Raw genomic sequence first — 14,520 nt, 5'->3', positions numbered from 1 at the left:
TTGAAGCAAAAATCATAAAAATATTATTTCACAAATTAACAATAACTTCATCACACATGTAATAATCCGAGTCCGAATCATCCAAAATATAAACAAGTTTCTGTTATTTTACGTGATTCTAGTGACCTTTTCTTTTTCAAATTTAAAGGACTGATATGTAAATTATTGAACTGGAAGGACCTTGTTGACAATTTCCTGACTAAGAGCCGCAATCTGAGAATCAAGCGACTTGATCGTATCTTCCTTTTGCTTCTCCAAACTCGCCAACGCCTCCTGCAACTCCGCCTCCACCTTCTTCCTCCCCTCCGCCAGCTTCGCATCCACCTCCAACGCCGTCTCCTTCTTCATCTTGTTCAACGCCGCCGATATCTCCGCCCTCGCTGCTCTCATAATCGCCGCCGCCTGCTCCTCCAATTGCTTCACTTCAGTCGAAGTATCCTTCACACTGCTCAGCTTCTCTTTAATTTCCTTATCTCTGCTGTCCATAAAATTCCCCAAGGGGGAGTAGTATACTTTGTCGAGAGCGAACGTGAGGAAGAGAAACTCCGCGGCGATGATCGGAAGCGTGAGATCGAAGTCGAAAAGTTGGGCCTTTTCGATCTCGACTGCTAAGGAGGGGAAGGGAGTCGCGGCGACGGAGGCGGCTACGAGGGCTGCGGCGGCTAGGGATTTGGGAGTGAGGGAGAGGGAAATTCGGGGTTTGGTGGTGGTGGAGATGAGGGGGAGGGAGACGGGAGGTTGTGGTAGTGGTTGGTGTGTGGATTTAGGGGTTGGGGGAGATGTGATTAGGGTTTTGGAGGAGGCCATGATCACGTTGGCCATCGTCGATTAGAGGATAACAATGGCGGTGAAGAATGGTGAAATGGTTGACAGATCTGGTTGTGGTGCGAGTCTAGAGAGATTGGAAGAAGGTGGTGGTGAATTGATGATGATGAGAGGAAGATTGATCGATTTGAGGGAAAAAAGCTTATCTCGTTCTATGCCACACAAAATGATATGAGGTTCCCAATTGCCAACAAAAAAAATCAAAATTAGCTCTCCATGTCCAAAATTGTCACAAAAGTTGCAAGCTTTACTTTTTCACCACACAATTTCACATTTATTCAAAATTTAATCCACTAAAATAGTAGTGTATGTTTTCAAATTTTGCATAAATGTACACCTTAAAGATTTCTTGCCACACCTAAATAGTTAAACATTTAATATAGAAAATATATAGATGATTGTTTATATTTTGATTTAATTTGTACATTAAGTTTGAGTTAAGTAAAAAAATGACTTAAATATATTAAGACTATAAGGTTGATTATAAGATCATCCATGCTAGAATTTTTTTCAAACAAAAAGCTTAAAATATCTGAAAAGGATATTGGAGAAATTTTTTCAAAACAAAGTTTTTCCAATGAGCTTCTTAAGTAACACACTCTATCATAACTTTTTCACATATCATACTATTTTGCTGATTTATCCTTTTTTAGCTTGTTAGTTGACATTCTAGTACCTATGGAAAAACTATTAGAAAAACTCTCATATTGTATTATTGTGGGCATTACTAAGCATGTTGGATCGGTTGATGTGATTATGATGTGATATTAAAAATCTTTTGTGAATTTGTTTTTTTGGTTGTGGATGGTCTAAACAAACTTATTTTTTGAGCTTATTGTTATATAGTGTGTGATGATATATTTATTGAATAAGTTTGATATGATTTTCTTACTAGTTTTCCATATATATACCTTATGCATGAATATCTGTCTTTGACTTCAAAATTGCTCTTTTTTTTTTTTTTTTTTTTTTTTTTTTTTTTTTTTTTTTTTTTTAATAATTTGCTAAATTTAATTCAAAATTTATGACTTAACCCTAATAGTTGCTTTCCCTATTACGATTTATATTGTGAGTAAAAAGGATTTATATAAATTATAAAGTATACTAGAATTTAGAAAAGTAAAGAGCATGAACTAGAATTTAGAGATGCGAGATTTATATTATCAAAATAAGAAAGTTATAGAAAAACTTAAAGTTGTTATTTAGGTTGTGTTTGAGACGCATGAGATGCAAGAAATTCATAGTAATATCATCAATATGATATAGAATGCAATGAATATGTTTTAAACCTGAAAACCGATTGAAAAACTCTTTGTTACTAATTAGTTTAATATGATGATTTATTTATTTATTTATTTTAATAACGTCTACTAGTTTTCAACTATATATCTTAACGTTCTTTTATGTTATTTTATATGTATTGTCTATTTATCAACTAGTTTTTACCGAATATTATTACTTTATAACTTTATGAACTAGTTTATCAGGCAAAAACTTTCAACGAATCTCTCAAACACAACCTAACCCTTACCTATCATTGCTTCCTTTTCTTCTCAATTCATCTCATGTTAGGATGGATGAAAATAGTGTTAAAGGTAATGAATATTTTAATTTGATTAAATATAATGATAAAATTTTCATTTAATCTCATTCAAACAAGTTTTTCCAAAAAACTTACTCGATGTATACACACACGACATACATCATTATTCATTAAGTCGCTCTACTATACAAAACTTTACATGGAAAAAACCAATATAATCATTTGGAGGCCCATATACATTCACAACAAGCAAAATCATTTAATGCAATAACCCGTTGGATAACCAAAACCTCCGGCAAACTCACTAAATGGATTTGGTGAATAAGAAGTCGAACTAGCACTCGATCTGCAAGAAACATTCGCATCATCATCATCATCATCATCTTCTTCTTCATCATCACTACTTGGAAACCATCGTCCAAGTCTTGCAGTTCCGATTTTTGGACTGTTTGTTTTTCGGTGTAAAAACAACCCTCGCATTCTGCATGCCCAATTGGATCGATTGACCTCTTTTGTGACATGATTATGGTTTGAATTTGATCTATTGTTCCCACAATACTTTTTCATGTTCCCATTCAAACTCCGTTTGCTTGATGACCTATTCAAATTCCCAATCTTGATCCAGTTGTGGGTTGGACTGTGTCTAGCTTATGTTAGATTCTGTCTAGCTGATATTAGAATGTGACATTGTTGTATTATTAGTAGAAAGCTTACCCATTGGTTTGATTTGAATCGATGGTGATCTTCTCTAATCTTTCACCTGCAACTTCATACATTGGTGTATGTCGAACAAATTGAAGCTGGAAAATGATTCGTTGAATCAGTTTTTAGGTCAAATTGATTGTATATTCAACTTATAAGTAGCCCAAAGATGATTATTTTAGAAGAAAAATACCTGATCGCCATTCTTGATCCCAAAACGTGTAATGGAATCACGATCACGAAAGAGCTTCATGCTCTCAAAGCATAAACAGAAATGCCCCCATACGTGCGACCTATAATAAACACAATCATATTCAATGGTTCCAACATGTATAGAAGAAGAAGAAAGGGAGAATTTAGAGAGAATAACTGAACATATATACCATGAAATCTCGGCGTCTCCTTGTGTAGGTATATCGCAGAAAGCAGCCTCAATCGCCTTCTTCACTTTTGCTACAGTTGCTCTATTCGTAACAACAATATCTGTATCACACAAATCACAGGACATTCATTTTCGATTTCCTAAAGTAGAACATCGTCAAGTGTGGATGTTTTGAAAAATCAGTTGATGATCTATAGAAAAAAAAAAAAATAGAATTTATATCGTTTTCGATTACCAAAGGAAGATCCATCTAATTTGAGGATGGAAAGTCTGATTGGCTTGGAGGAGAATTTTCCAAATGAAAGTGACCTCCAGGAGCTGCGTTTAGCAGGCAACAATGGAGGAAAAGAGCTTGAGGTTGTGGAAATCGAAAATGGCGATGATGGTCGATTTATCTCAAAGGGAGTCTTACGATTATATCCAAAATCAGAAAAATCGACCCTGTGATCCTTGGATGGAGTTCGCATGGCTAAATTAGGAGTAAATTATGAGAAGAGGTGAGAGATTATGTGATAGAGATAAGATTCGTTCAATAGTGGGAGAAAGTGATGATCGTTATGAAATTAATCCATGTGAAGAGGATTGTTTGAAAGAGAGTTATTTTTAGGGTTTGAATTTGGATTCGGGGGGAAGGAGTATGAACAGGAAGCATGTCTCTCTCTGTGTTATCCACTTATCTGTTTTTCAGTTTTTCTCTGCGACTTTTACTGGAGCAAATTTTGACGATTTCTTTCGGTTAATTAGGAAGTTGACATGTGCATGCGCCTTTTTTTTCAAAAAAAAAAAAAAAAACACACACACACACAAATTAAACATTTGTAAAAGGGAAAATTTATCCCCTAAGATTTTTCCTATCAAATTTAATTACTTTTATATTATAAAAAGATTATCAGGTATGACAGACATTGCCGATATGTACTCCATGAACTTACTATGTCAAGAATTCCATGTTCTGATTTATTTTCATTTTGAAGTCTATCATATCTATTGTTGATATGTATTGTTATGCTTAAGTAATTTGTAATCACGTAACTCTTTGGTAATATGTCACAGGTTTTTCTGTGTTATTTTATGTCTAATACTCCATGTGCTTCATATTCCATTGTTGTTATAATGATATGCATCACTGATTTATTTTCTGATATGTGCTGATATGCTTATAAGTTAACATACAGACATATGAGTTGGGGATCAAAAAAAACTTGGGAGTGATAAAGTAGGAATGTTTGAGTGTTATTGTTAACTCACTTCAATCTTTCTGATAGCATATATATATATATATATATATATATATATATATATATATATATATATATATATATATATATATATATATATATATATATATATACACACACACACACAATCTTATAAAAGAAATCCCACTATTTATAAAAATAGATTGAATATAATAATAATATTTTTTTAAGACGTTCAAATTATTAAGCTAATAGTACAAGTAGTCATCAATAAAATAATATTAAATTTTAACCTGTGTTTTGAATCCTTATATTTCTCAACAAATTCTATCTCCTTCCCTGAATTTCAAATAATTCAAAATTTGAAACCATCAGAAAATACATGTTGATTCAAATATCCCTCCTGCAGATGGCTCTTTCTTAACAGGTTTTTATTTTAATCCTTACTTATAATTGATTTCAACATTTTTAACTTTTTGTATTTTTATCTTATAAATATATTGGGTGAAGGCTTTATTATATCAGATTTGTTCCTAAAAAGATTTTTACTATGTTTCTTTAATGTGTTGGCTTTGCAGGTTCAAAGAACTCAACCAAAGAGGGCCAGTTAGAGCATTGTATTATCATTAGTTTGTATATTTTGATATCTTACTTTTGCAATAACGAACGGTTAAACACAAGATTTGACATGATTAAGGTAGTTTGTATATTTTTCATATTGTTTAGTCTAAAAATGAAACATTTTTCATCATTGGTCCTTATAATATCAAGTTTCATCATATGGAGTTCCTGATTACGGTGATTATTGTCCTTATTATAAGGTTCTATATAGATTTTGTTCAATATTTTAAGGTTTCGAGAACCTAAATCAATATGAATCCTTGAATTACATACTATCGTTGAAAATGTTTTAATGTGTGACCAAACTTGGTTTAAAATCACAATGAACAAGTTGACACCTGAGTATTTTGGCCTTCTCAAAGGCCTATTTATAGACTTTTGAATCACAACACCTAATTTTCTAAAGGATTATTTTTATAAACTATTATTTATATATTTTAGCATTTTACTTAGTAGGACATTAAATTAATAAAGGAATTAAAGAAAACGAAAAAAAAAGAGGACGATAAACAGTACAAGTGGTTTGGGTATGTATAAATGGAAGTAATAACCATTTATGGGGTGTTTGACAAAAAAGCTTATTGCTTATTAAGTTATTAGCTTATAAGTTAATAAGTAAGTGTAGAGTAACTTATGAAAAAATGACGTATTAGAGGTTCCCCACCAGAATAAGTTATTTTAATCCAAACACTTTTTTAACTTATAGTGTTGTGGAACCTAATAAGTTGTTTTAAAAAAAGCTTAGCCAAACACCCCCTTAATATGGTATGGTAATGCTCTTGAAAAATAGATGTCATTTAATATTCATTTATCGAAGTGAACGCAAAATGGTTTTAACTCTAAAGAGATCAAATTATTTGCCGCCCGCCGCTTTGCGCGGGTAGACGGCTAGTGTGTGTGTGTGTATATATATATATATATATATATATATATATATATATATATATATATATTAGTTATTTATGTTTTTTCTAATGTTTTTATATATTTAGATTCAAGAAGTTGAATTCAATTTAAATTACTATAACAATTTTTATTTTATTTTATTTTATTTTATTTATTTATTTATTTTTTTAGAGAGACCGACTATTATTATATTTTTTGTTTTTACTTTTAGTTTATTATCAAATTGAAAAATATTCTCTTGAATTTAAACTATTGATAACACATTGCAACACTAATTCTCAATAAACAATCTATTATTATTATTATTTTTTTTAATTTTTATTTTTTCATAACATAAATATAATAGCATTAAAGAAAAAAAGAATAAAAAGAAAATAAGTTGGATTGAAATTACAAATATAAACATAACTATTTTATTTACTTGAATAAAAATAAAAAAATTACAAAAACTATAAATTATTAAAATTATAATATACTCTAATATATTAATACATTTTACATTTTTTTTTGAAAAAAGTCAATAAAAAGTTAAAAATACAAAAAAATAAAAACAAATAATTGAAATACAAATAAGAAAAAAATAAAAATATAAAAAGGTTAAAAATATAATATGAAAAGCGAAATGAAAAAAACTATAAAAAAGAAAAAAAAACTCTAATATACTCTATATATACACTAAAAAAATAGAAAACAAAAAATCAAATTTTTGAAAAATAAAATTAAAAAAATATATATAAAAAAGAAAATATAAAATATATATATATATATATATTTATAAAAAAACCCGAAAATGTACAAATATACAAAAATCGAAAAATAATATTAAAAAACCATGCGGTGTAGATTTTTTCCAAACCTTAGGGATCAAATTTGAACTTTTTAAAACTGATTTTACAAAAAAATTAACTAAGTTAATCATAAGTGAGCTAGAACAATAATTCACGAGAAAGTTATAACCATAGCAATAAAAAAAATATTAGAACTTTTTTAATTACACGTTAAAAATAAAAGGATTTAATAATATTATTCCTTTCGGAATTAAGGAATTAAACTTGTGTCCCCGGTTAACGAGCTAGAAGATATTGAGCAAAATATGATAACATTTTTTTTTTCTTGTTGGAGTTGTTGGAGTTGAGATATTCTTATCCATCACTTATTACTAAAAGATGAGACACCATCAAAAGTAGAAGTCATTTCAAACAAACCCTTAAAACAACGTCAAAAAGAGATTATTGATCATATTTTTTGCTAGCAATCTTGATGTTTTTTGTTCTTTTGAAAATTGGAGTGTGTTTTTTTATTTGTAATCAACTCAATCATTATTGATATTTGAACAAAACATGTTTATTCATATTTGAACAAAACATATTTAAAAAAAAAATCATATGTATGAATATTACGCATAATAATGTTTTTTTAGATAATATAATTTTTTGTAAAAAACAAAATATTTTTAGACACTTTATGATCAAATTCCTATAATTTTTATCATTGAATTTATGAAAAGACTAAAATAAGATTTCATTTAATTAGTTGGTTTTTACAACCCTATTCTTTTAAAATATAATAAGATTTTAATTCTAAGTTTGTTATATGATTTGTCATTAGAGATTTAGAGGAATATACTTTACGTGAGCATTGAATTTTTTTATTAAAATATATATTTTTTTATATTCAATTTAAAATTCTAGTTCGATAGATGATGATGCACTCCACAACTTCTATTTCTAGTGAAGTTGATGATGCACTCCACACTGAAGCCATCGTTTGCTTTCCGTAGTTGTTCTCTTGTCTCTTGCTATGTATCTTTCGGCAGACGATTCAAACTAGTGTAATCTCTTGCTTGTCGTTGTATTAATAACAAATTTCATGATCGGAATATGATCAGGATCAGTCTCTAGTTGATTATCACATTAAATCGTCAAAACTCGCGTTTTCAATCGCCAATCTGCTCAAGGGGTAAGTACTTTTTCGATGCAATATTCTTTTGTTCTGAATTGAATTGATGCTTCTAGTTCTTGAATAACTTCCCCTTTTTACTTAATTTAGTAAGTTAGGGCACAAAATTGCTAAAACAAAATTAAATTGAATTGCATTTCTGCAATGGAGAATTGAAATTTGAGCCATATCGGTGTTGTTCTCATACTTTATCATGTTCTTATTGATTTTTGTTGCTTACACGTGCTCAGTTTTAACTTTCAACAGGAATTAATGGCTGGAAAGCTTCTTGCAAATCGAGCTTCAACTTCCTTTGACTTTGAGATCGTTGACAATGATTACGATCAGCTTACAACCAATGACACATCTAACAACAATCCATGGATAAATCCTGCATCTATAAAACTCAGACATAGACTTGGAAGAGGCCCATTTGGTGATGTCTGGTTAGCAACTCGTCATCAAGTTACGGAAGATAATGAAGAGTATCATGAAGTAGCTGTTAAGATGCTACATCACATCAAAGAAGATAACATCAAAGTCGTATTAGATAAACTCAGTGTTTTACTTTCCAAAGCTCAAGGATTACAAGGTGCATCCTGCCTTCATCTTCATGGTGTTTCAGTCATAACTGGGAAGGTAACAATTTATAGTCTCATGATTGTTTGATTATTTAGTTAAATGGTTTCAACTTTCATATCATATATTCATATATTCCAGATATGCATTATTATGAAATTCTATGAGGGATCAATTGGTGACAAAATGGCTACTCTAAAAGGGGGAAAGTGTTGTTTAGGTGATGTCTTGAGGTATGGGATTGATCTAGCTCATGGAATTATGGAACTGCATTCAAAAGAGATACTAATCCTTAATCTTAAACCTAATAATATCCTCCTAAACGAAGAACAAAAAGCAATTTTAGGTGATTTGGGAATCCCTTATGTTCTACTAGGCATTCCATTGCCTAATTCTGATACAACTCGAAGAATTGGCTCACCAAACTACATGGCCCCTGAACAATGGCAACCTGACATAAGAGGCCCCTTATCTTTTGAGACTGATTCATGGGGTTTTGGTTGCACCATTGTTGAAATGTTGACAGGTGTACAACCTTGGTGTGGTAAGTCAATCGATGAAATATATAACTCAGTTGTGAAAAGACAAGAAAAACCTCACATTCCAGATTGCCTTCTTCCTCCTGCTGTTGAGAATATAATTCTTGGTTGCTTTGAGTATGACTTCAGAAGTCGACCTTTAATGTCAGATATATTAATGGTCTTTCAAAGGTACATATAATTTATTATTCTTTTAAATATAATTGCTTTGAGTATGACTTGTTGCTTTTGCAGTTCAAAGAACGCGACTTTTGATGATGGAAAGTGGAAAAATATCAGTGGGCCTGGGCCCACATCCATTTTAGAAAAATCAAATTTAAACGGGTACACAAAATGGTTCTTATCAAAATCCAATCTAGAAGTAGGCGACACAGTTCGATCAAGAAAACCCCTAAATTCAAGCAAACAACAAAACATGGTAGTCCCCGAGGGAACAATCGTGGGTGTAGACACAGACAATCAAAACCAAAACCAAACCCAAAACGGATACGTTCTAGTCCGGGTACACGGTATCCACGACCCGGTGAGGGTCCACGGATCAACACTGGAGCGGGTCACATACGGGTTATCACCCGGCGACTGGATCCGTTTCAAGAAAGAAAACACGAAACGAAAATCGAACGTCGGTGTTGTTCATACGGTTGACCGGGATGGAAGTTTGACCGTTGGTGTAATTGGGGTTGAAACGTTATGGAAATGTGTTTATTCGGATGTACAAATGGCAGAAAATTACTGTGTTGGAGAGTTTGTGAGGGTGAAAAGTAATGTTTTTAGTCCGAGATTTGAATGGGTTAGAAAAAGAGGAGGGGAGTGGGGGACTGGGAGGGTATTTTTGGTATTACCGAATGGTTGTCTTGTGGTTAAATTTCCCAGGAGGTTAAATTTCGGCGGTGAAAATGTTGTTTTTATGGCGGATCCGGGTGAGGTGGAGTTGGTGAGTTTTGGGATGAGTGGTAATAATATGGTGAAAAAGTATTGGCATGTTGAGGATTTTCATTGGGGTGTTAGGCCTTTTTTGGTTAGTTTAGCGGTTTTTACTGTGGTTAAATTGGGGGTTTGTGTTGGAGGTAAAATGAGTGTGAAGAAAAATGAAAAGTCTCAAAGTGAACAACAGCGTGGGGAGAGTGGTAATGCGAAATGGCTTCCTACTAATATGGCGAATATTATATTTAGAGAAGGGGTTAATATTACTAATACTACAAGGTAAATTAACATGTATAATGTGTTGATTAATCCTATTGTAAATAGTTAACTGCTTGGTTGTAGATATACTTTAACTCTTTAAATTTCAATGGTTGATGTATGAAATTGTGATGATTATGTAAGTGTATACTTTACCAAACTTACAAAGTCTTATGAGAAGAATTAGCAAATTATGATGTTCATTACACATGGAGTTGATGTACCTATGGTGGAGCAAAAGAAGTTGAGTAGACTATGCCTATTCTGATGGGTTTGAATGATGATTTCACTCAAATCCTTGGTCAAATTCTTTTAAAGAATCTGATTCCAAAAGTTAATTGAATCTTTTCGTTAATCATCCAAGATGAAAGGAAGAGGAGCATAAGTTCTAATCAAAGTCCTAAATCAACAATGGCTTTTAATGTCATAGATTCATACTCTGATAACAACAAAACAAGAACCTATAACAACAGTCAAAATCAAAGAGGCTATAGAAAGGATCAGATCATTTGTACACGTTGTAAGAAGACTAGACATACATAGGAGAAGTGTTACAGTTTGCATGGTTTTCCACCGGGTTTCAAGTTCACAAACAACAATAAGAATAGAGCGAATTCTGTTTCTATCCATGTTACCAACTTAGTCATAGTTTGGTACTTCATGATGTTCTATTTGTGCCATAGTTTGAACTAAACCGTATAACTTCATTGACTAAAGATAAAACTACAATGGTTAGTCTTTATCATGATTATGCAATCATTCAGTAGATGAGCAACAACCAGATGATTGGCAGGGGTAAAGTCATAAAAGGATTATACTTGCTAGAGCATGATTTAGTCAAAGCTTCCATCAACAATGTCTCTTTACAACAATGGCACCAGAGATTTGGGCATCCCTCAAAAAAGAAACTCAAGTTAGTGAGCAATGAGTTAGCTTTAAATAAAGGAATAGATAAACATGTTTGTATGATATGTCCATTAGCTAAACAAAAGAAATTTGCATTTGTTTGTCACAACAATATGTCTAGTAAATCATTTCAATTGATACATTGTGATTTGTGGGGTCCCTATCATATTGATTCTTATCCTAGGAATACATGTGGTTTGGAGAATTAAAAGGTTTTGTATATTATTATTTGAAAATAGCATTATACTATTCCTAGGTACTAGGGTTTCCGTGATTCCTATTCATCTTATATACTACTAGTGTATCCATATCTTAGGGGTATCCTTAAGGAAATGAGTGCTTTTAAGAGCAGAATAACCGAGAATGACCTGAATGTAGGTTAGTTGGATACAGTTCAACCATTTCTTATATAACTATACACTTATGACATGAATTATCAATACTCTATTATGTAGTTATAATATATAATTATATTTAAATAGATATTCTTATCGAAGCCAACTACATAGTAGTAATATGAACATTACTCGAGTTGAGTGACATCATAACGTACTACAATTATCTGTTTGAAACCGGGTGTAGTGATGACATAATATACAACTATTATCTGTTTGAATCGAAGGTAATGACGACATAATATATTACTATTACCCGTTTGAGTTGAGCGTAGCGACGACATAATATACCACTATTATCCGTCTAAATCGATTGTAGTGACGACATAATATACTACTGTCATCCGTTTGAGTTGAGTGTAGTGACAACATAATATATTACTATTATTCGTTTGTGTCGAGTGTAATGATGACACAATATACTACTATTATCCGTTTGAGTTGAGCGTAGTGACGACGTAATATATTATTATTCGTTAGCGTAGTGACGATATATTATATTATTATTATTCGTTTTGATTTTAGCGTGGTTACGACATAATATACTATTATTATACGTTTGAGTTGAGTGTAGCGACCACATAATGTACAACTATTTTCCGTTTGAGTTGAGTGTAACGACATAATATATTATTATTATCCGTTTAAATTGAGCGTAGTGATGACATAATATACTACTATTATCTGTTTGAGTTGAGCGTACTGACATCATAATATATTGACAAAATTACAAAAATGGTTCCTGTGGTTTGCCAAAAATCACAAAGTCAGTTCCTGTTAATTTTTTTTGATACAAATGGTCCTTGTGGTTTGGAAAACGTGCAAAGTTGGCCCGTTTTACTAACACCGTTAGTAAAAAGTCGTTACGGACTGAATATGTAAGAGTATTTTCGTCTTTTCAAGTATGATAGACATTTATTTCCTATAAATATCGTATCTCACTCATACTATGTCAGATTTTTGTGAAATTTATATTTTTGGAATGACGGTAGCGTGTAGAAGATAAATATGTTAACCTGCTCGCAAAGTGACACGAATTTTTGCGCACTTATTTTTGAACCTATGGTTTCGATGTTAATAAGAGTGATGGTTAAAACTTTTGGCGTTTTACAAGATTGTTTGATCGTGTTTTGTTGTTTGATTATCGATAGTGGTTGGAGGCGTATTTTTTGGGTTGTCACATCCTCCCCCTGTTGAAGGAAATTTCGTCCTTGAAATTCCACTTGTAGTACCAAATGCGGATGCACTATTGGGTGAATTTGAGTGAATCAATATTTATATCTCTTATTGTTGTAATTATAATTATAATCATACTTATATATAGAATTACATAGTGTTTGTTCATAGTAACAACTAAGTACTATGCTTATCCTTATAATTTAGTTTTATAGAGATTAATTGACTCCCTAGGGTTCACCTTCGAAGTACAATTTTTGAACCGATTTGATTTTTTTTGCGAGAGATAGTGAGAGTGTGATTAGACAAATACTTTTAGATACATAGTGGTAGCGATGTGGCCCTTAGACAAGTACTTTCTGGAACATAGAGTGGCAGTGACATCAGTCAAGTACTTACTGGAACATAGAGTGGTAGTGACATCAGTCAAGTACTTACTGGAACATAGAGTCAAAAGATATCAAATCCCTATGATTTTTCGAAGGGTTTTCAAACAAGTCATTCTAGAATTTCCGAGGGATTCATTGTTACTATGAGTTATACTTAATGTTACCTAATAATTTGGGGAATACTATTACAGGCTGCTAAAACTTAATAGTTTTTCGACTCTATGATTTCTCCCTATTACGGTTGGACTCAGATGAGAGCTGCACAATAAGCTAAATCACATTTTCTAAAACTATTTAATTCTAGAATCATGTAACCTACGTATCCTCCTAATAATTAATAACATGTGTTTCTTTAGCTTTTATTAGTTTTGTGTTTTAACGAGTGTTTAAATCTAGTGTTCACAAAACTATATTATTACTTTAGTTTGTACGCAAGTTATTTAGCGAAGGCGTACCGATTTCTAGGAGTGGATTCTGGGTAACGTTATTTGTTCTAATGAAAAATGCTCTTCACCTCATTCATAGCACTTGTGATTTTCCAATCTTGATTTGCCAATCTAGGACAGTCTATTTTAAAGTGGCCAATTTATCCTCATTCATAGCACTTGTGATTTCTAGTTCTTGGGTTTATGGCGTGGGTTGGGCTCCTACAGGACTTAGTAGTGTGGCCCTTACTACTACAGCTGTTACATATTATCTCTCTACATGCAGCCTCATGGTGATAGGTGCACTCCCTACATATCGTAAGATCTCCAACATATTGTCTTAGGGGATTGGGTGATGGGATGGTTGCTAGGTAAACTTTCCCTGAGTCTTTTTTTCTCCTTAGTGGTTTCTCTGAGTCATCATCAGATCTCCTTTTGCTATTTCCAGACATTGGAAGGTCAGCTTTCTGGACCATAGTGCCCTGGCAGATTTCCTGACTTGTGAAGTTAAAGGCCAACCTCTTGGCACTATCGTTTGTAGTCGGTTTGAATTGACCAACCCTTGAATAGGTTGAACTAATCCCCATATGTACGTTTCTACCTTTTTGTGCTTCGGGGTGACAAGGTTGGGGCAGAAAATAGCAGGATCATTAAAGCGGTTGGTATAAGCTGCAATGTCCTAGTCTTGCATAGCATGGTTCCATAGCTCTTGCTCTAGCTTTTTCATCTCTTCTCTGGGAAAATACTCATCCATCATTAGATGCTTCAGTTCATCCCAAAAGATGGCATTAGCTATGCTAATTACTATGGTTT

General features: G+C 32.3%; 3 protein-coding genes across 3 annotated transcripts; 1 reads left to right on the top strand and 2 right to left on the bottom strand.

Moving 5' to 3' along the window:
• On the bottom strand, positions 1-981 carry PDE334 (ATPase, F0 complex, subunit B/B', bacterial/chloroplast). Its single transcript, XM_078959825.1, has one exon. The coding sequence runs from the start codon at positions 820-822 to the stop codon at positions 163-165; it is 660 nt and encodes a 219-aa protein (XP_078815951.1). The 5' UTR covers positions 823-981; the 3' UTR covers positions 1-162.
• Positions 982-2,531: 1,550 nt separating this feature from the next.
• On the bottom strand, positions 2,532-4,140 carry LOC145001505 (uncharacterized). Its single transcript, XM_078960881.1, has 5 exons — positions 3,688-4,140; positions 3,454-3,553; positions 3,264-3,363; positions 3,083-3,168; positions 2,532-3,005 (listed from the first exon to the last, which is right to left on the bottom strand). Exons 1-5 carry the CDS (start codon positions 3,917-3,919, stop codon positions 2,624-2,626), a joined length of 900 nt encoding a protein of 299 aa, XP_078817007.1. The 5' UTR covers positions 3,920-4,140; the 3' UTR covers positions 2,532-2,623.
• Positions 4,141-7,878: 3,738 nt separating this feature from the next.
• On the top strand, positions 7,879-10,551 carry LOC145000890 (Protein kinase superfamily protein). Its single transcript, XM_078960190.1, has 4 exons — positions 7,879-8,137; positions 8,384-8,755; positions 8,837-9,405; positions 9,469-10,551. Exons 2-4 carry the CDS (start codon positions 8,390-8,392, stop codon positions 10,439-10,441), a joined length of 1,908 nt encoding a protein of 635 aa, XP_078816316.1. The 5' UTR covers positions 7,879-8,137; positions 8,384-8,389; the 3' UTR covers positions 10,442-10,551.
• Positions 10,552-14,520: the final 3,969 nt, after the last annotated feature.

This window comes from Lactuca saligna, chromosome 6 (assembly GCF_052625555.1).
Source record: "Lactuca saligna cultivar CGN05327 chromosome 6, ASM5262555v1, whole genome shotgun sequence".
Lineage (NCBI taxonomy): Eukaryota > Viridiplantae > Streptophyta > Magnoliopsida > Asterales > Asteraceae > Lactuca > Lactuca saligna.
Note: the sequence above shows the minus strand (reverse complement) of the source record. Positions and strands in the feature narration are given on the sequence as shown.

Excerpts from the sequence above, each read along its gene's own strand:
- PDE334 (XM_078959825.1), bottom strand. The coding sequence starts at position 822 with ATGGCCAACGTGATCATGGCCTCCTCCAAAACCCTAATCACATCTCCC.
- LOC145001505 (XM_078960881.1), bottom strand. The coding sequence starts at position 3,919 with ATGCGAACTCCATCCAAGGATCACAGGGTCGATTTTTCTGATTTTGGA. Across the intron at positions 3,554-3,687 it reads ATTAGATGGATCTTCCTTTG|ATATTGTTGTTACGAATAGA; the intron begins GTAATCGAAAAC and ends TGTGTGATACAG. Across the intron at positions 3,006-3,082 it reads GATTCAAATCAAACCAATGG|TCCAACCCACAACTGGATCA; the intron begins GTAAGCTTTCTA and ends AGCTAGACACAG.
- LOC145000890 (XM_078960190.1), top strand. The coding sequence starts at position 8,390 with ATGGCTGGAAAGCTTCTTGCAAATCGAGCTTCAACTTCCTTTGACTTT. Across the intron at positions 8,756-8,836 it reads TTTCAGTCATAACTGGGAAG|ATATGCATTATTATGAAATT; the intron begins GTAACAATTTAT and ends CATATATTCCAG. Across the intron at positions 9,406-9,468 it reads ATATTAATGGTCTTTCAAAG|TTCAAAGAACGCGACTTTTG; the intron begins GTACATATAATT and ends TTGCTTTTGCAG.